Below are 21,558 nucleotides of genomic sequence, written 5' to 3' on the forward strand. Positions count from 1 at the left end.
ACGAAATAAGCTAGATTTCAGCACACACCTAAAAGCTGCAAAAGTTACAAGATTGACAATTTGAATTAAATTTGGGTGATTACATATCTAGGTGCTGATGAAGACAAAGTAAGTAAAGCCAGTAACGATGCTTCCACGTGATCGAAAGTAGAAGCTGAACAAATTTTTCAATTCTACCTTAACTGCCGCGATAAAACGTTTTCTTACGTGCCAAATATTCATGGAATAAGAAGACAGAAACCCGCAAATTTCTTCAATTCCTATGGCACTTGTTGGTAACAATTTCTACGATAAATAAAATGTCCAGACATGCTACTTTAAAAATCACGCAATTAAAAACAATTAAGTCAATTTCTGCCATTCAGTAGCCAAGTTAAATGGTTACGAAACATTCCAGTTTCATATCCAGAGCTTTGGGAAAGGGTGATTACACAAACACGTAATAAATGTATTATTTTTATTTTGTTGTCAACATAACATGTTATTATTGAATATAACTATCAATAATGTTACAATAGTGTGCTATATTGCTTAAACTGGACCCGGAAATCTCGTTGATGTTTGATGGTCTTATTTGGTGTACAAACTGTTATTCAAAGTAATAAAGTAAAACCACTTAGTGTACCACTAGAAATACGAACGACAGTGTTTTATACATAAAGTCCTTGGGATAATATATAAAGGACAGTGAAAATGTTAGCTAAGGGTCTCCCTTGAGCAAATAATTAAGCGTATGGAGGTGCTGGCATGAAAGCGTTAATTTGATTGTCAAAACGGGGTTCTTTGGGTTGATATGGAAAGATTCCAGGTGTTCATATTCACGTCCGGTTTTTCCCTTAGGCTTATCCTAATTCGGCAAAATATCAATACCAATGATATAGGGAAACGTTTAGACAACGAGAAAGTAATTTCGGGTCTAAATGTACGCCCCTTTGCCAGGGACGCTAATATTTGCTTCGCGAAGATGGCGCTGCACCTATTAGCTTAGCTGCTGGCAAAACTTTCATTATCGTCTAAGGATTTCCCTGGGCTCATGGTTATCTTGATTTGGTATTTGGCTTAATAGGTAAGTGGGCGTCGGCCGTGAATTCATAAGTTTGAAGATTGTCTATTGATTTATGGCGCAAAAATGTTCTATATGAAGCAAATTTACAAAGCGATAAAAGTGGCATCAGATCAGTGATGAACCCCGAGAGAAGATATGCCAAGATTTTTTTTATTTCTAAATTTTTTTTGGCCTTGGCATACAGCTTAGGTGGTACGGACAGATACTATTTTCTAGTTGGTGCCTTGCATTCAAAAAGTGCAACATGCGATCTACTATTTGTGCGCAATTCCGATGGCTCCTCACTTGCGCAAGTGAGGTGTAAATGTAAAACCAAACAATAACAAATCAAGTTCTATCTAGTTCTATCAAAATATTTACAAAGGCACTGTGAAGTAGACGGGGTAGAACCCGAAGCTAACAGATTCATTACTAGTAAAATTCCGGTGTTTGGAACGAAAACACTGACGACAACATCTGATTGTATTGTGCTTGATCATGATGAACGAAAAGTGTAATATAGTACTGTTTGGGACAGATACTAACTGTCGATCTCACAGTATCTATTTTAAGCATATGTGGTCACAACAATCACCGATTCCAGAGAGAATACCATCCTTTTACAATTACGTTGGAAGCAACAAACAAGGCAAATTTTTTGAACAAAAAAAATAAAAAAAACGCATTTTTTATCGTAGGTAAAAAGTGAAGAAGGAAGGAAAACCGTATATTTTACATAAACTTTACCATCCTGATAGATTCAGATATGCCAAAGTCCTAATGCAAGTTCACACATGATAGTAGCTGGTTAATGCATTTGAGAAACACATCTTGAAGCATTTATACACATATTTGCTAGGACATTGAAGTTTGAGCTAGCCTCGTTGATGTTAAACGATCTGACTTGTGTTGTACGGTGAATGTTAAATATTTGTTTAATTAACTTTTTACTTAAAAATGGAATGCCTTTGGCATAAGAGTATTAAGCCGCTTTGGTATTGTTCGCACTCTGGTACGTGTAACGCAATATAGGTAATTAACGCATTTCTTAACCTTAAAAATAGCTACGAGCAAGCAATAAGCAATACAATAATTCAATGTCATTTTCAAATGTTAATAACCTATCAATAATTAATATCTCTTCTAAAGAATACCGATATAAAATAATATTTGTTAGTGACATTTTAATTCACTTCAAAATTGCATATACCGAGTGGACGGCAAAAGTTCCTTTCTGGACTACTGGACGGTTCTAGACAATATAATATGCTATAAATTCTATCGTGGCTATCTTTAGTGCTGAAGAAAAAAATGGAGAATATGGAACTGCATTTAATAATTACCGACCTTTAGAATAACAGTTCAGTGCGAGTTGCGAGTGTAAACTTGATTATAGTCGAGTCAACTCACGTCAGTATTTTCAGAGCCAAAACATACACCACTGGTCAAACCAATCTAATCAATCAATATAGTATGTCTAGATCAACGATGTATGATTCAGTAGTGTATGCTGTGATCCCTTTTCCTGCTCGATAAAGCTTTCTTGACTATAAGAAAGATTGCCCTAGAAACTTTCTGCTTTCCCCAGAACGCACAGAAGAATATACAAACAGTTTGTCAACTCCTCTTCAATCTTACGTCACGTATAACGCGCTTTGTCCGATATTGAGTTTTAATCATTAGACACGTCGTAGCTAATTCTGTTTGTTTGATCAGCCCGAAACGCCACAATAAGGTCGGATGGATATACCAATTGTCATTTGACATTTTATTAAATCTTGAGGGCCAATTAATAACATACAAAAGTGGTCTCTAAAGCAAGACTGACTATTTTGATACAATATAAAATGAAGAACTTCTTTATTCAAGTATCGAAATTATTTTAAAGAAATAAAATAATATACAGTCTTTAATACAGAGTTGCTAGATTGATATGATAATGTGGGAGACCTTTTTAATAGCTCGCTGAATGGTCAACAACAATCAACTGTAGCTGAGAGATAGATACACATGCGATTTAATTACAGGCGTCCGTCATTTGCTGTCTAACGTCATTTTGCAGAAGAGTTGATCAGACTATAACTGTCTTGAAAACGGATAATTTGCTTGAAAAAAACTTCCGGTTCGATTGAGAATAACTAGTTTTTGATTGTATTTATGTCTGTTGGTGAGGATTGATTACGTAGAAATGCAGCAGGACAAAAGCGGGATCTTCGTTGGTGATAGTGATGACTAGCTCTATTGCACCGTTTGGTATCTCACTGTTGCCCGATTATTTGCATAAACGCGTTGGATTGAAAACTACCGAGGCTCAAGTCAGATCGATTCAAAGGCTGCTCTCTTCACTCTTTAAGTACACTTTACAAGAATTGAGAAATACGGGAATACTGAAATCTCCGATACCAATTAGAAAAACGCCGTTAAATACAGATACTAACCGTTTTTAACGATAGTTTATGAAATATTGAAAGCCTATTGTGAAGATTGCATTGAAAAAATTCCTATCGATTTCTTTCGCTTCAATGAGGTAGAAAAATGTAAAAACTTGCGCTTGCCAATGAAAGTAAGTAATTTTTTTTAATGGTTGGTACCTAAGATATCTTTATTTTTAAACGATTTCATAACTGTTAAGACCATCAAACGGAAATTACGTGTGAACGAAATAAATACAATTAAATAGATTTTGATGACAAAACATTATACAAATACTTTATCACAGACAAACATAGTCTGGCATTAAATCACTTACGGTTGGCATCTGGTAATTCGACAGTTGGTTGGAAAAAGTATCTGAAACAAACGTTATAAATAAAGTAAATTAAATCGTGCCTTAAGTAGTTAAGCAGTTTGTATGAACTGATCTATTATAACCTTATACATATATTATAATTACTTATAAATTTAGGTTGGAAGTTTTGGTTTTTTCGAATATAACAAAAACTTTCGAACGAAAAACATGAAAATGAAGAGTTAGAAATTATTCTGCAGTTTTTTCTTCTGAATTAAATTTTGTCCTATATTGGTGTAATTTTACAATTGAAAGTCATAAAAAAAATTCAATTCCTGTGTCTGAAACACTTGGCATGATACGAAGAACTCTTAAAAATATATAAAGACCGCCTTTATACAGTTTTTATAGGTAATAATTAACTCAAAAATTGTTTGTAAAAGATACAACGTTTAGAGCACTGAGCCCATTTTGCCCATTATTTCATTTTCGACTTCGACACAACTTTTTAATAGAGCAAATGTGCATTGTTGGTAGATTGAAAAATGTAGAGCTTTTCTAGAATCAAAGCATTCAATCCGGGAATCAGTTCATGTGTGGGTTAGTATTTTCAATGCTGGATGGGATTTAACTAATTCAGGAAATTTTCTTTGGGGGTCTTTTTGGAAACAGCAGCCTCAAAACTGAAAATATAAAGTAGAAGAAATCAAGAAATTATCTTAGCTGCAATAGAGAATTAAAAACCATCCTATAGAATATGTAGGTTAGAAAATGGGGAACATATTGAACACCTAATTCATCAATATCTGGAATTTAAATTTAACGTTTGGGATTATTATCATTAGTTTCCACAGAAAGTCGGTTTTTATTGTTTCTAACTCGGAAACAGCGAAACTCAGATATAAGATATATCATATGAAATATGATCATATTTGTGGATTCCGAACTGTAATAACATACATGCTGCTCCAGCAAGCACAATTATATGACTGATTTGGTACGCCTTTCTGCAAAGCATTGTCATACAATTAGATTATTTGTAGAAAAATGTGGACGATTTCCCATAAACCGGAATCAAAATTTCAAAACAGTAAAGTTAAAAGGATGGACTCTTTATAGGGATCCCGGTCACAAAATACGTAAATGGAAATTAACAAAAATATCTCCATTCTAATGGTAAAATGGCATGGGTGACATTCAAAGATTGATCCACACACTCAGCTAGAGTCATGGAAGGCGTGATCTCTAACATCCATTTATCAATAAGCAAAAAAAAAAGAAGAAAAAGTGATTTGTGGTCAAATGAGTTAATTCCAACCTACACAAGGGGTTGCAACAAACATACACCAACCTCACGATTCAAATCGATCAACTAAACATTAACTAAAGGGTCTTTACATTTCAGAGCCACTAAAACTGACACTTGTAGGTTTTTGTATAAATTAATATAAATGAGGAGACCAAAAATATTTGAATCAAGTTGGAGTGATATTAGCAACTAGAGGATGGCTTTTGAAACTCTGACTAAGAATTGACGTCAAACTCGGACCGTTTTAGATCCAGTTCTTTTGTCTTTAGTTGTAGGTGTTCAAGAACTGATTATTATTATCTTATGTTGTTGAGTATTATTGTCGATTCTTCATTCACTCATGTTTTTCTAAACTTTTCTTCGCTCCCTTATTCATATTCACAACACTTTCTCAATTCATTGTTCACGGATTTTAGTGATATTTGGTTCGTTGGAAAGATTGATCAAATAACAATGTAAGACAAATTTATGATTCCGAGTATTGTCGACGCAAGAAGTCTCCGTACGGTTGAAGTTGAAACCGTTAAAGAAATCTACCTATACTTATAACTCAACATTCTGTAGCTGTTAACAAAGCTTTTGCAGATCTATTTATGTAGCAATTAGGAATCTTTTCAACGTCGTCATTTACAACCCAATAATTGAAATATTTTAGATAGTTAGCTGGTCAAACACTCTGTATATTGATGTACCGTGATTGCTTTTTTCACGTAGGGGGTTGCAAAAATTAATTTAATTTAAACTAGATAAAAAATATTAATAGCTTCAATTAATTGATTATTAGCAATATTATTTCAAATATGAATCGAATTATTCTGCGATGTACAATATTTCCATATAACCATATAATTATTAGTGCATGAATCAGTCCTCAATAATTTGTTAGTTTCAGCGAGTAATTTGGAGTGAAACGTAAATGGGCGATATACAGATGGATTGTAATACAGATAATGACAATATGAAGTTGATCTAAACGATTGATATATAATTTTCAGATGAAATGCCAGCTTTTTACCTGTGATGTGTTATTAGAATGCAACAATCTTTGAGCTTGTAGTTGTCGGTAATCTCGTGCTGAGTTTACAAAATTCAGATCTGGTTCTTCATTCCTCGACTCGTGGACAAGCAGTCTTCTGATGTCAATGTTAGATTTTCTGATGCCGTTTAACACCAATTTGCTATGAAAAAAAAAACTTATTACATAAAAACATATTAACAAAAACTTTACTGACATCGAAAATACCAAATGAAATTAGAAATTAGTTTCAGTAAAATTATTTTCTGTTGCAGTGAAATAAATTTGCCAAAATTCCATAAGGAAAAATGCTGTGTCAACATTATTCATAACTTGAAGTAGGTAACGTAATAACTAAGAGCGAATGTCTTTAAATAACATCTTCAAATTATAATTGAATTCTCACAATTAATTTTTTTACTATGCATTCATTCATTACTCATTATTATGTACATGAATTCATTGTATTCATGTTGTGTTATTGTTTATTAAACGAAATAAAAACCAAACATGGACTTTTAGGGGCCCATTTGCTTTCAATATAGTAAATTCATGCAACGCCAACATAGTAAATCAAAAATTGTTGCTTATGATCGAGATTGTCAGACTAAAATGAATGTAAACTTACTAAGGATAGTCGTTGATGTTTGCACAAAAAGTATGTCTTGAAGTCGCTGCACATTTTGGGTTGTGTCCTCTTGTGGCTGTAATGCCTTTGGCCTGTCCCCTATTGTCCATGATCAAATGCACAAAAGCATTGTTTGTCAGAAATGAAAGTTGGTCGATGCACTGCAAAAAATAAATTTTGTAACTTTATCTAAATATTTTCGGTATTAAGTCAAATATAAGTGGGTCAATCGGCGATATGAATAAGCAAAAGCAATTGATAATTCATTTAAATTCCTAATGTAAAAATTAAAATTTTGAGCATAAATTAAAATTGAAGACGTTTATTACTAGTAATTAGATATGTTTTAATGGATGGTCACAAAATATATTACTATAATACGATTCATCTGTAAACGGCTTGTCCAATTTCCACTTTATTTCCATTTATTATTTTACAGCAAGTGCTAAGTAATTTTCTGTTTGCTTAGTAAACCATTGTATGGATTCTTTACAGAATAGAAGCAAATTAAATGAACCAAATGCCTAAAGACGAGTTATTACACTAAATTTCATTTCCGTTAACAAAAAAATTTCAAACTTAATCACGTTGAATTGAAATTAATTCTTATAATTTGTGAAGATACTATTTTCAAAGTGAATTGAAATGGGAATATTCAGAATAGTAACGAAGTGCGGATATGTGTTATAGGTACTAGAAGTCGAAATTCGTAGATTTTTGCATATGTATAATTCAAGTTTAACATTCCAGACAAATTTTTGCTTCAAACCCACTACACATATATTTATCTGAAGTAAATATTTAAATGTTAAAAGCTATGTGGAAAAATTCTAAATAACAAACATTTTTTTATGCAAATAAAATGCGTGCGTTGGAATAAACATCTATTTGTTGCTTGCCAACAAAAGAAGAAAATTCAAGGCCGCTGTTGAGATTCAAATGTTTCGTATGTAAATGCTCGAGAAATAAAATTTGAAACGATCTAAATTTTATCAATTTTATTATATTTGCTTCGAAAGTTTTAACTGGCCTCCCCGTGCTAAGCCGATAATCATTTTTGTTCGACACAAGCATTAATTTATGCACTATTTTCGCTAATACTTTCATATAAATTGGTTTTTCAGTTGATTAAATTTGGAAAATGTCTACGTACAAGTAAAACAATACAGCCTTCCAAATTTTGTACTGAATTTGAGAGATAAAAAATCTATTTTAACTAAATTCTGTTAAATTTTTCTCTAAGGATCCTATAAAATATATATTTCGTCGGCTTAATGCTAAAAGTATCCAAGTGAAAAATTGTGTTTGGTTGATCAAATAATTAAAAAAATATATGTATTTGTCTTCAAAAACTGACAGTCTCCAAAGGCCACACAAATAGGTTTCCAGAAGTCTTCAGTTTTAGCTTTAAGCCCACGATATGAATATTTGTGGATCAGAAAATAAATCACATTTTAGATTTTAAAATGACGTGGGGTAATTGAGGCTTTCTCTTCCCATTGCCGTTATCGTAAGATTAAAAAAATAGCCACATAAAGTTTCACTTTTATACATACGAGGTTAATTTAATATTTTTGAAGCACAGAATTAAATACATTTTAAATTTGAAATTGCGAGGACACTTTGCCTAAGGCTAAATAATCTCATAATTTTTCTTTCTTTTTTATTTTATTTTTCATTCTTTACAATCATTCTGTAATAGAAAGGTTTGTTAAAAACTATACTTTTTTATTTATGATGCAAAAAAAATGTGACTGAATTTATATGTTTAATCGCAAGAGGAAATATACAAATAAGTGTGGTTTTAAATGAATTTTGATTTATAATGAAAGTTATACTTACAGCCAATGAATGTAAAACCATTTTACAGTCTGTTCACAGTCAATACCCTAAAAACCATACTGGAATGTTCTGAATAGGTCTTGACTTCTTCGGTATTGCCAGGATAAAGATCATACCATAAAGTCGTTGGTAAAATGTTGAGGTCTCCCCTCTTCCCGTTAGGAATTCTACTTTTTTAAAACGGCCTTGGGTGGGAATAATTGTTACCACTTATTGCCTTGACTTAGAGTATGTTTAATTTTATCATTTAGTTATTGTATTTCCCGTATTCACTTGATCGTTTTAGGTGGTTAAGTTGATTTTGAATTATGAATATGTAATTACAATCATTTTATAAAAAGAAATAACACAAATTGTTTATTAGGACATTGATTTGCATTTGGAATTTGAAATCTAAAATGGGGGGTTTTAATTTTCTTTTCAACAATAATAAACAAATAGGCATTAATCATTTCATTGCTAAACTAATTTTTTATTAAGATTGTGTTTAGATAATATTTATCTATAATGATATTGAGGAGAATGTATTGCAAATGTAATGTCATGAGAAATACCTGTGTAATTTTTTAAACTTATAATGAGAATAAATAAATAGCATAGTTATTATTATTAATGGAGATGTTAATATCCGTAATATTAAATGAAAGTGTTTTTGAAAGCGGCTTCAGCGATCAGATAATACTGAAGATTTTCCTGATTCCAAATATCATCTGTCCGCTTAAGCCGCTGAAAAACCGAATTAATATTATTGCTATTATGTCTCAAGTGAGAAAGTTGAATTCAATATTGTCATATTATAAATGATAAGCAGATTCATTAATCTTTTTGACTTGCTTACCTGTATCAAATAACGTATAAATCTAATAATTCAAGTAAAAAGCACAGATAATGCTACCGCTTTGGTAAAATAAGAGGTTTAGGGATCGGAATTTTCGGATTTGAGGAAGCGTGTGAAAAGACGTTCACATTTTCTAAGCAAATCCCTTGAAATGGTACATTCGATTTTCAATTAATCTGAGTATGTGCCGTATTGAAGTAGAGTATAGGCACTAGCCTGTTAATAATTCAAGTATAGGCATTAAAACAAAAAAAAATGATTGTGAATGAAATATGAAATTTATTAATTAGTTATTTGTTGTGGTTGTTTATAACCAAAGAAACTCAATTGTCTCAATTTTCGTTTTACACTCAATACTTGTAATATTTAAAAAATAAAATGTTGAATAATCGAACTTAGCGCAGAATAGATTTTTAATTAAATATCAAATTATAATATCACCAATTATTTTGGTAAATTGCTATTTTGATCCAGAAAACAACGTTTAGAAATAAATAAAAACAAAGTAAATAAATAAGTTTTTTAATTATTATTATAAAATATTAAATTAGTTGTATGTACCTGACCTCTAGGCTTTTCCTGCATTGTGCACTTATGTGACAATCTGCAACCGTGAGGTTTCTCTCAATCATAGCTTTATTTATGCCCCCGCCCCATGATCTCCTAAGATTTCCTGTTCTTCGTTCGGTAGTCATCGATTCCATTGCTACTTGCAATGTATTCTTCCTTGGGACATTCTTTGGACATGGCCGTACCAGATCAGTTGCCTTTTCGTGATGTCATCTATTATTGTTTCCTTGAGATCGGTCATTTGCAATATGCTTCCATTCGTTACGTGCTGTAATCTCGAGATTCTGTAAGATGTTCGCAGGACATCCATGTCAAAGGCAAGTATTTTGTTCTTCTTTGTTCTGTATGCTCTTCACAGTTGTATTGTATATATTTAGCGTTGTTTTTCTTGAAATATCGTTGTGCCACTACTTGCGCTTTGTCTATTAGGTACTGTTTTTCCTGTCCTAAATGTTCTTTTATTTCTAGTAAATCTTTTCCTTCGCCGTTCAACTCTTTATCGAGATTTTTGTATTTGTCTCATCTGATAATTATATTATCGTCTGCGATTTTCAAGACGTCCACTTTATTTCGCACACACATACAGGGTGAGGTTTTTTCAATCAATACAGAGATCTTCGGAACTAGAGCAGTTACGAAGAAGGTCAACCAGACAAATTTTCTGAGACAAAGTTTCCAAAAGGATTCTCATATAATTTTTGGCTCGGTTTAAAAGTGCATCAACCGAAAATATATATTTTAGACTTGGCGGCCAGTTTTTGATATAAAGTGTAGAGGAATGGGACTAGATCTAAATACCTACTTCTCTGTTTACACTCGAGTTTACGGACGATCAAGTGATAATCGCCCAAGATAGAGATGACATAGTATATATGACTCTAAAAGTTACAGAGGAATACGAAACATGGGTCCATGAATAAATATAAAAATATAACAAAGATTAAATATACAGGGTGAGTTTTTGTCGATGACCAGTAGAGGGATCTTCGACACTACAGCAGTACGAAAAAGGATAAATGGACAATGAATTGTAGTTTTGAATGCTCTACTCGAAACAAAATTAATTCTTCCAAATTTTGATATCTGTCAAGAAATATTTGAGGAAAACTTATTTATGATAAATATTTAAATTACTCCTAGTTCTTTAAACTTAAAAAAAATAACTGACTTTTTGACAAATTTGAGTTTTATTAACTTTATTATTGCTTTACCGAATAGAGAATTTTATATACGATTTCTGTGATACATTTTTACGTATTATGGTTATGTACGTTATTTTTCGAAAATAAAGTGTCGGCAAACAATTTATATTTTCACATTTAGGAATGTTTTCCTCGGAATTTCTTCCTGACGTTTCGTCCACAACTGCGGTGGACATTATCAAAGGCTATGAGGCAATGGCCCCATAGACCACGGCTTCAAAGCCCGGAAAACATTCCTAAATGTGATTTAACCGGCCGTGAAAGCCTTCATAGTCTGATTATTTATATTTTTTCAATTTAGTTGATCGAAGTTAGCCATCGAAAATAGTATAAGACATTCAGCATTGTTTCCATAGTAACCAACAAAAACAGTATGCTTCAGTATTTATTTTGACAACTACCTTAAAGTTTGCAATAACTTTATTTTAATTAAGACGGCTGCTCATTTAAAGCATTTATCATACAAATCAAATCATACCAATACATAATAATTAAAATTTAACTCCAGAAACTTTAATTTTTAGTATAAAACAATTCAAAAAGTCCACCATTATTATCAATGCAAACATTGCAACGCTTTAAAACTGAATAAACTGCTTTTCTTGCGGACCAATCATAAATATTTTCAAATGCTACTTCAAGTGCATTTAAATTGGAATACGTATTTGTATTTCTGAACTGTGTTTTTACGGCTCCCAATAAAAATAAATCCAAAGGTGCGGTGATCTAGGTGACGACAAAATAGTTCATGTTCAAACCATTGCACATTATGTTTCTTAATCTAAGTTGACCAACATATAATCCAGGTTTTTTTCTCATTTAAAGTGCTTTCAAAAATAAATGTTCCAATAATTTTTGAACCCACTATTCCGCTCCAAACGTTAAACCCAAATTTAATTTCTGGTCTCGTTTGCTCAAGGTGGTGACGATTTGTTTGATTCCAAAGATGTTCATTGTGTCGATTATCCATACCACAGTTTATAAACCGAGTTTCATCGGTCCAAAATATTTTATCAGGGAACTGGATGTCTTGTTGGCATTTGTTTCGGAACCTTGTACAAAAATTCACACGCAGCTCCTCATCCTTTGGATGTAAAGTTTGGGATGCTGATAATTTATACGGATGCAATGTGTGTTATTTTAAAACTCTCGTCACAGTCTATTGGGTCCCAGATTCTGCTGCGATCTCTCTGGTTGAAATCTGTGGATTTTGGCTTACAATGGCCAATACCATTAACTTCCACAGCTTCATTTATTACTTTATCTTCAATTCTTGGGTGCGTAAAACTTTCATAAGTGCCCAAATTGTGGTGTAATTGTTTGGATATTTTCAAGGAGGGTTGATGACCGCCACAATACCTCTCAAAATAGTAATTAGAGGCTGGTCTAGCATTTTTGTCACATCTAATCTAGGTCTCAATCATGTCGCGCTTTTCTTGATTGGAATAATTCATATTTGCAATAAAGCTAACTTAGGTTTAAGTTGGATTTAAACCTGTAATTGTAAATGTAAAAATTGAAAGATATTGTTATTATTTGCTGCTATGGAAATAATGCTCTATGTCTTTTACTATTTTCTATGACTAACTTAGATCAACTAAATTGAAAACGTGTAAATTGTTCGCAAACACTTAATTTTCAAAAAAATCCTAACGATGTGATATATCATAGAAATCGCAATAAAATGCCTTAAGTAATAAAGCAATAATCAAGTATGGTTGCGATTTAAAAAAACTGAAATTTGTGTCATATGTCAAAAATGGCAGTTACTTTGGAGAAATGTTTTATACCTCAGATTTTAGTATGGTAGTAGTCATTATTTTCTACAGACACATTCGTTCACCTCCAAACAGTTCTTTGAAATGGTTTTCCCAAATTTTCTTTTCCTCTACTCGATCTAATTCGATTTAAGTCCACAATACTACTAATACTACTTCAATTGCCTTAACATAACATTGTCTTTCTGAGTAGAGCAGAGACTCGCAAAAATATTTTGTTTTTGCGTACGAAAAATACATGGAAGAAGAAGGCTGAAGTCCAACAATAAATTCCAAACTTTGTCCTTTTACGTATGAAAGTTCCTGCGATAAACCAAACGTCAAGACATGCTACTATAATTAGCAACCGTAGTCAATTGTAGTCAGTCAGTCGTGAAGTTGAATGGTTAGAAAACATATTCCAGTGTGGTCTCCGGAGTTTTAGGAAAAGGGTGGTTACACAAACACATATTAAAATTAATAAAGCGGGTTTTATTTTGTTGTCAACAGTACAACATAATATTATTTAATAAGGCTATCACTAATGTTACAATTGTGGGCTATATTCCTTAAACTGTATTCCGAACTTGTTGAACAGTTTGGTGGTCTTATTTGGTGTACAAACCGTTATTCAAGGTAATACTACTGTATTACGTTATTATTTAATGGCAATCGACAGTGTTTTATACATAAAGTCCTGATCCATCGCTTTGCCAGGAAAGCAACAGATCGGTGACAAACCCCGAATGAAAAGTGGAGAAGTAGTTTTAATTATTTTGACAGTTTTTGGGGCCTTGGCATGAAGCTTAGGCGGTAGAGATAGAGTAAAATCTGCTAATGCTAAATATCTGATTAATTAAGTTTTTAACCGGCTCAGCTTAAGAAATGCAGCAAAGCAATAGCAGGAACTTCTTTGCATGCTTTGGTGATAGTGATAGTGAATGTCCTATGAATCCTACATGCGTAAAATTACGTACATACACGAATGTCGAAGCTGTTTTTAGTGGTGGTTGAGAAAAATACGATTGGATTGGTCTGAAGTAAACAAAATACGCAATCATCACGCAGTGAATTGTGTCGACGATTCACGATTACAAGTATTGCTGCAGGAATACGATGACGTACTAACGGAAACCCTGTGCGAAATTCCGAATTATACGTATAGCCTTATATTAAAAGATCCGGATACACAGCCGATTTTTATCAAACCACGTACAGTACCTTACGCATTGCTAGCTAAAGTGGAAGAAGAACTTGATCGGTTGGAAATCCTGGGTGTCACAGAAAAAGTGGTCCATTCCAGTAGTTCCAATCATGCGGAAGGATGGCAGACTCAGATTGTGTGCCGCTTATAACATCACCATGAACAAATACATTCAAGATTATTATTACCCTATTCCAATAATCGACGATATTTTCAGCAGCAAACGATGGAGCGACAGCCTCACGCAAGCGAACGATAATTGAACAGACGATTCGCTTAAAATCAAGAAGAAGACGATCGTTATTTTTTAACGATTGCATAACTGTTAAGGCCGCCAAACTGGAATTAAATTTAATCGAAATAAATATAAATAAATCACTAACACTGTCTGGCACTCAATCAGTTACGTATGGCATCTAGTAAATCGACAGTTGGTTGAAAAAAGCATCTGAAACAAATGTTATAAATTAAGGAAGTGTAAACGTGCCTAAGGAGCTATGTTTGTATGAACCAAATCATTGTAATCTATAACTTATAAATGTAGGGTGGAGTTACATTAGGTACGTGGGCGAGTAATAACAATTATTGTTGAAAACACGGCAATAAATTTGTGAATATATTTTATTAATTTGAAATATAAAGATGTTATGGAAAAAATAGTGAAAAATAAGCGCTAAAACCTGCTTTTTTGTTTCCAAATCTTTCTTGGCGTAATTTACATACCCATTTTGGACTTGATAAATTTTCTGTCCTATAGCGCAACAAATATTTTTAAAATTATTAAATAAAAGGCTATTTGATTGTTTATTGATTGATATATTAATTTGATTAATTATTAATACACTTTTAAACGGTACAATAGGTAGGGTTAAAAGGTTAGAGTTATGAAGGTGGAAGAAGAAAACCTATGCATATTAGAAGTTTTGCTAAATCTGGAGCAAAAGTGTATAACAGTTTTTGTCAACTTCTTGCCACTGTTAATAATTTTATGAAAGAAAAGTATTTTTAACTTTCTGATTTTGCAAAATGGAGTGATGATTTTAAATCAGATTGTAAAAACGTGGTGAATTATTAGTGCACGAGCAAAAGTTCAGTGCACGAGGTGTTAAAGTATTAACCACTTCATCTGTTTCACTATCAGAAGCTTCAGGCTTTAAGTGAGGAAGATTCCTTGGCTCGTGCCGATGTGTAAAAAAATCATCCACCTCCATAATGGCGACGAAAATGTTTTATGAAATTTGCTATTTACGGATGAAGCGGCATTCGGTCATGACGGTTTAATTGATCTACATAATGATCATCAATTGGCTTCTGAAAATCTTCATGCCACTATAGAAAGTAATTTTCTTATACGAAATATATATGTAGTACTTTCTTATATGAAAAAATTTACTATACCTATAATAAGAAGAACTCTAAAACAATATACAGGGTGAGTCAGCGAAGCGACACCCCTTCTTAGATTGTACAGAAATAGCGGCTGAAAAAAATGTGTATATAAAAGTGTGTGTGTGGTTGGCGCCAAAGTATTTGTTTCTGATACTTTGAACTATACAGGGTAGCTCAAAACAAAGAGTCAAGTTAATTTATTTTGATGGAACAGCCTACTTTTTAATCCAGATTCAGGTTCCACATTGAATTCGAAGGAATTTTTGTATAACATACCATGTGAATTAATTCAATGGTTTGGACATAACAACAGTAAAAAACTGAACATTTCTTTTGAAATTCCTTTAAAATTATGTTATTATTATTATTATTATTATTAAGTAAACAAAATAATCATCGTGTTTACTTTTGTTGCGCTCCCATGTGTTAAACCCGCAATGTCCAAAACTATTGAATTCGGTCACATAGTATGTTATACAAAAAATACTTAGAATTCAAGGTAGAACCTGATTCTAGGATAAAAAGTAGGATATTCCATTAAAAAAAAATTAACTTGACTGCCATAATTTTATTTTGAGCTACCCTGTATGCTTCAAAGTAATAGAAACAAATGCTTTGGCAAAAACCACACTTTTATATAAACTTTTTTTCCAGCAGCTATTTCTGTACGATCTACGAAGGGGTCTCCCTTCGCTGACTCAGTCTGTAAATACCGCCCTTATAAAATTCTACCTGTTCTACAATTAACTCAAGAAAATAAAGCAACTCGTTTACGTTTTTGGAAGTAGTTTTCAATTTGAAATTGTTGTAATTTCTGGAATTGAAATTTAATATTAATACATTCTAGATTAATATTATTAGATTCATCAGAAAATCGATTTTCAATTGTTACTATATCCGATAAAGTCGAATTTTGAAGTAATAATAAGAATAATTCGTCAAATATTCTTTATCTTTTTTTCTTACTCTCACTGCGCCCTATTAAATGTGAAAATTTAAACAATTAGGTTAATCAAACAATAAATACACTATACGTAAAAGCAGAACGATTTAATTAGTTTTGAAAGGTAGATATATATTATTTTGCTATATACTTGATACGTAGTATACAATATTTAACTTGGGCAATAAATCATCCAGATAAAGTCAGATATCTTCGGATTCTTTTGTATAATTCTTTGCTACTGTGAACGTTCTTCTCTTCATTTTGTGGATTATCTGTAAAATAATAAAATCACCATACAGTTTGGAGACAAATTATCGTTATTGTAGTAGTAATGATGCAAAGTATGCGAAAAATAATGAAGTTATGTTACTTACCTAAGAGAATACCAAAATGTGATAATTTATAACTTTCATATGAGAAAATGCACTGATAAAATGAAAACAACTATGGAAAGAAAAGTTTAATAAGGATTTGTATATCAGGTATTATTGAGTTTTCGAAAAAGCTTTATAGGAACTTGTCTCACTGATTTTACCTCTCGAACTACCTTTAGACGTGTTGCTCGTACCATTTCCGGACACCCTGAATATTTGAGTACCGTGATTGATTTATTAACTTTGAGAGTTGAACACAACTAAAAACAGCATTTAACTATTAAACCAGAGACAAAATTAAAAGCTTCAAATAATTGGTATAGAGTGATATCTTTAAATATGTGAATAAAGTCAATCTAAGGTGTGTAATATTTCCGCAAGAACGATATCGTAATTAGTCCATCAAACAACCCTCTATAAGTTGTTGGTTACTGCGAGTGATATTGTGGGAATGAAACATGAGCGATACACAGAAGAAATGTATTGCAGGTAAAGACAAAATGAAGTTGATAATGGAAATGCAAACGATTGATATCTGTTATCAATCGTAATGGTAGCTGCTTACCTGTGATGCGTTTATCAGAATCCAACAGTCTTGGAGCTGGTAATTGTCGGTAATCTCGTGCTGAGTTTACGAAACTCAGATTTGGTCCTTCATCTTTCGACTCATCGACAAGCAGTCTTCTGACATCAATGTTAGATTTTCTGATGGCGTTTAACACCAATTCGCTGTGAAAAAAAATACGGTTAAAATCAAAACACAGACACCTTAACTAAAACTTTCCTACTATTTTGATAATGCAATAAATTGCATTTGTGCAATTAAAAGTTAGTTGAAGTAAAGTATTATTTTGCTTCAGTAAAATACAAGCAAATATAAATCAATTATTCGCCAAAATTCCATCGAAACAACACTTTCCTTAATATGTTAATTAGCATGATTTTTAAATAATATATTTGTTTATCATCTTATGGACACAAGCATTGTTTCCTTAACGGTTCATTATGTAGATAAGCTACAGCAGATACTTTTAATTAATTGGGAATTTCCAAATTACCTCGAAATTATTTTATTACTCAAATACCGGTCACGATTTAAATAAATAATTTCAGATTTACTATTTATGAATCACCGGAAACTGAGATAATCAGAATTGAAATATTTTACTTGGAACTTACAATGACTTTTCCAATATTAGTATAACTAATTTTGAAGTTCGTAATATACATAATGCTATGTTACAGCTTAAGATTGCATATTTGTGGTTCCGTAGAGCGTTGACGATGATGATTTATAATATACCTCATAAAATAATAAAGAAATATTAAATTCATCTACTGTTAAGACAATAGAGACAAAAGCAACTAACTAACCCAAATTGAAGTTTAATTATCCCGTTTATTATACCGAAATACGAAAAATTAAACCGAATTTGATTTCGTTTACCGCGTTTCCTTTTCATTTAGAAATAATGGGTAATCTAAACTTACTAAGGGTAGTCGTTGATATTTTCACAAAAAGTCAGTCCTGAATTTGCTGCACATTTTGGGTTTTGTCCTCTTGTGGCTGCAGTGACTTTGGTTTGCCCCTTGTTGCCCAAAGTCAATTGCGCAAAAGCATTGTCTGTCACAAATGAAAGTATGTAGATGTACTGGAAAAAACAACTTCTGTAATTTTCTATAAATTTCGATTACTAATCTTCAATATAAAGTCAAATGTAAGTGGATCAGTGGTAAGACTTAATGCTAAATCACCGTTATAAACAAGAGGAAATTTTAATTTTATTCCTGCATAACTGAGCATTTTATGCATGGGTTTAAATCGACGAAGTTTTTTTGTTAGTAATATCAGTAATGTTTTTGCTAATATACATAATAACATGGACTTAGTTTGCGTTAGTTTTTTATAATTTTCTATCGTGCCAAGTACGACGTTTCATCTAAAAATAGTTTGCCCAATTTCTACCTGATTTCCATTTATTAACTTGAATGAAGTAATAATCAATTTAACATATTTTGTGTTTACCGATAAAAAAAAGACTGAATAGAAAATTGTAAGAATTTTCTAAAGATCTGCTACTGTTATAGTTACTACACTAAATCTCATTTCCGGATAACAAGAAAATATTAAACCGAGTCACGGTGAATTCCAATTATATCTTTGTAACTTCAATTGGTTCTCAGATGTTATTTTCAAAGTCAATTAATATGGAAATATTCAGAATAGTCCCGAAGTGTGGATTGTATTAACTGGTGCCAGAAATTCAAATTCGTAGGTTTTTGCATATGTATAATTTAAGTTTAACATTCGAGACAAAGTTTCTCTTGAAACCCACCACACATATAATTATTTGGAGTAAATATTTAAATGTTAAAAGCTACGTGAAAAAAATCTAAATAACGATACAAAATTCTTTTGCAAATAAAATGCATGCATTGGAAAAAACACCTATTTGTTGCTCGCCAAAGGAAAGAAGGAATTTCAAGGCCACTGTACATAAATATTTCGTGTGTAACTGCTCGAGAAGTAAAATCTGAAGCAATCTAAGTTTCATAAATTTTAATATATTAGGCTTCCAAAGTTCTAACTGGTTTTCCCGTGTTTAAGTTGATAATCATTCATTTTCGTTCGACATATGCATAAGAATTAATTTGTACGGAATTTTTGCTAACATTTTCATAATTTTTAACTTTTCAGTTAAATTTGGTTGAAAAATATTTCCATAAACAATCGAATGCTGCAGATAATATATCTACATAACCAAATGTGTATTTGATTTGGGAGCTCAATGATTTTAACAAAAGTATTTTAGAACATTTCTATGAACCGTATACAAAATATTTCTGAGACAAATTTGATTAACAAAACATATAACAAAGACATTCATTCTCTTCTTCCTGCTGCTATCATAAGGTGAAAAATAATAACACAGCAAAGTTTCAATGTTATTTAATTTGTTTAAAACCATTAACTTCGAGCGACTTATTCGCTCAATGCGGTCCAAAAATCGCAGTTCATAAATATAATTTATTCATTAAAATCCAATAAGAAAAAGCAATCATGGAATCAAATCGACCGTAATTGAAAGCTTCACAAAAAAACTAAAACTGTAACTTTTGATTCATGAGGCAATATTTGTAAGTGTTGCGACGATACATTAGAATGGCTTAAAACGTTTTAAATATGACTTTGTTAGATAATGCAGTTAGTTAAATAAATCGTTTTTACTCGTCCTGTACGAAATTTCTCATAGAAAATGCATAAGGTACGCCTTTTAAAGAAAGTGAATATAAGTAACAAAATTGCAGCTGAATTGTGAACTTATGCAAAGCAAATTAAGGTTTTGAAAATATATGTATCTAGTATTAACCATTGGGACGGGTTATTATTTGAGCAGGACAAAAAATATTTCAGGCATAATTTTGTGACCGAATCCATGTTTATAGCCAACGGGAACAAATACACACGAACAGACATCAGAAATACAGACGGACGGACAACAATTAGAATTTTATAATAATCAAGTAAATGTGGTATTAAACTGCATTCGATATATAAATAAAGTTATACTCACAGCCAATAATTTGAAAACCATTTTAAAACCTATTCACACTCAATACCTCAAAAACCATACTGATTTGTTCTGAATAGATCTTGACTTCTTTGGCATTGCCAGGAAAAAGACCATTCTACAAAATCGTTGGTAAACGGTTGAAGTCTCCCCTCTTAGAAATTCTACATTTTTAAAACGTCCTTGCGTGGGAAAAATTGTCGCTATTCATTGCCTTGACCTAGAGTATGTTTAATTTCACCATTTAATTATTGTATATGCCGTATTAACTTGAGCAATTTAGGCTTTGTCACGATGTTTTGCTAAAAAAGATATAACAGATATAGTTGTACTTGTAATGTCGTTTGATGTTGAAGAAGTTTCGCTGATTTTGAATTTGGTAGTAGTTCATGTAGGTATAATTAAAATGATATTATAAACGGGATTATCTAACACCGATAATTAAAACATTGATATACATTTTAGATTCAAACTCTGTTTGTTTTATCATGCCTATTAATTACACATAAATTAGATGTACAATTATGTAAGCCATCAGAAACAGTCGAATAATTTCATTGTTTCACGAATCACGAATAATTACACTATTCAAAATACCTTATCTGGATCTTAAGTTATGATTTCGTTTTTAGAGAAATATCTAAAAAACCAGAATTTTATCGAAAAATATTAAAGTATAATATGGTATTTCATAGAAATTGAAAAAGGTATAACAAATTGTTTATCACATTGCACAATTAATATTAACCCGAATAATATTAGTTTGGAAGTACGTATTTTAATAATTGACTCTAAAAGTAATAAAAGCTAAAAGTAGTTTTGGTAGCAAATAATTCTATTTCCATCTTTTTATAGTATTTAATAAACATTTTCTACAAACTTTTCATTCGTAATAATGGATTCAAACTTAGACATGCAACTGCACTTTTTTATTTGAACTCATTGAGGAAGTATTTAACTATGAAGGCTTTCACGGCCGATCAAATTACATTTAGGAATATTTTCCGGGCTTTGAAGCCGTGGTCTATAGGAATTTCTTCCTGACGTTTCGCCCACAACTGCGATGGACATTTTCAAAGGCGATGAGGCAGTGGGCGAAGTGATCTCCCGTGCTTTCCGACTAAGACGTATTTATGCAG

General features: G+C 31.9%; 2 protein-coding genes across 4 annotated transcripts; both read right to left on the reverse strand.

Moving 5' to 3' along the window:
* Positions 1 to 443: 443 nt before the first annotated feature.
* LOC109540340 lies at positions 444 to 8,693 on the reverse strand. 2 transcript variants are annotated; one of them, XM_019908689.2, is made up of 4 exons: positions 8,568 to 8,693; positions 6,726 to 6,886; positions 6,098 to 6,260; positions 444 to 3,835 (listed from the first exon to the last, which is right to left on the reverse strand). In XM_019908689.2, exons 1-4 carry the CDS (start codon positions 8,586 to 8,588, stop codon positions 3,791 to 3,793), a joined length of 390 nt encoding a protein of 129 aa, XP_019764248.2. In that variant the 5' UTR covers positions 8,589 to 8,693; the 3' UTR covers positions 444 to 3,790. The 2 variants fall into 2 exon arrangements, with proteins under 2 accessions (XP_019764248.2, XP_019764249.2); XM_019908690.2 differs by lacking the exon at positions 8,568 to 8,693 and adding an exon at positions 7,099 to 7,198.
* Positions 8,694 to 13,405: 4,712 nt separating this feature from the next.
* Positions 13,406 to 20,547, reverse strand: LOC109540339. Of its 2 annotated transcripts, none has more exons than XM_019908688.2 (4): positions 20,423 to 20,546; positions 18,339 to 18,499; positions 17,413 to 17,576; positions 13,406 to 14,586 (listed from the first exon to the last, which is right to left on the reverse strand). In XM_019908688.2, the coding sequence occupies exons 1-4, from the start codon at positions 20,441 to 20,443 to the stop codon at positions 14,555 to 14,557; spliced, it is 378 nt and encodes a 125-aa protein (XP_019764247.1). In that variant the 5' UTR covers positions 20,444 to 20,546; the 3' UTR covers positions 13,406 to 14,554. The 2 variants fall into 2 exon arrangements, with proteins under 2 accessions (XP_019764247.1, XP_019764246.1); XM_019908687.2 differs by lacking the exon at positions 13,406 to 14,586 and adding an exon at positions 16,563 to 16,745 and having other exon boundaries at positions 20,423 to 20,547.
* Positions 20,548 to 21,558: the final 1,011 nt, after the last annotated feature.

Source organism: Dendroctonus ponderosae, unplaced genomic scaffold, assembly GCF_020466585.1.
Source record: "Dendroctonus ponderosae isolate FM_Combo_2020 unplaced genomic scaffold, Dpon_F_20191213v2 Dpon_F_20191213_3, whole genome shotgun sequence".
In the NCBI taxonomy this organism is placed as follows: Eukaryota; Metazoa; Arthropoda; class Insecta; order Coleoptera; family Curculionidae; genus Dendroctonus; species Dendroctonus ponderosae.

Bases quoted from the DNA above. Each gene is read 5' to 3' on its own strand.
- LOC109540340 (XM_019908689.2), bottom strand. From the start codon at position 8,588: ATGGTTTTACATTCATTGGCT. The intron at 6,261-6,725 runs GTAAGTTTACAT...TTTTTTTCATAG, and splicing joins AACATCAACGACTATCCTTA to CAAATTGGTGTTAAACGGCA. The intron at 3,836-6,097 runs GTAAAAAGCTGG...CGTTTGTTTCAG, and splicing joins ATTCTAATAACACATCACAG to ATACTTTTTCCAACCAACTG.
- LOC109540339 (XM_019908687.2), bottom strand. From the start codon at position 20,443: ATGGTTTTCAAATTATTGGCT. The intron at 18,500-20,422 runs GTGAGTATAACT...TGTTTTTTCCAG, and splicing joins TGGTTTTCAAATTATTGGCT to TACATCTACATACTTTCATT. The intron at 17,577-18,338 runs GTAAGTTTAGAT...TTTTTTTCACAG, and splicing joins AATATCAACGACTACCCTTA to CGAATTGGTGTTAAACGCCA.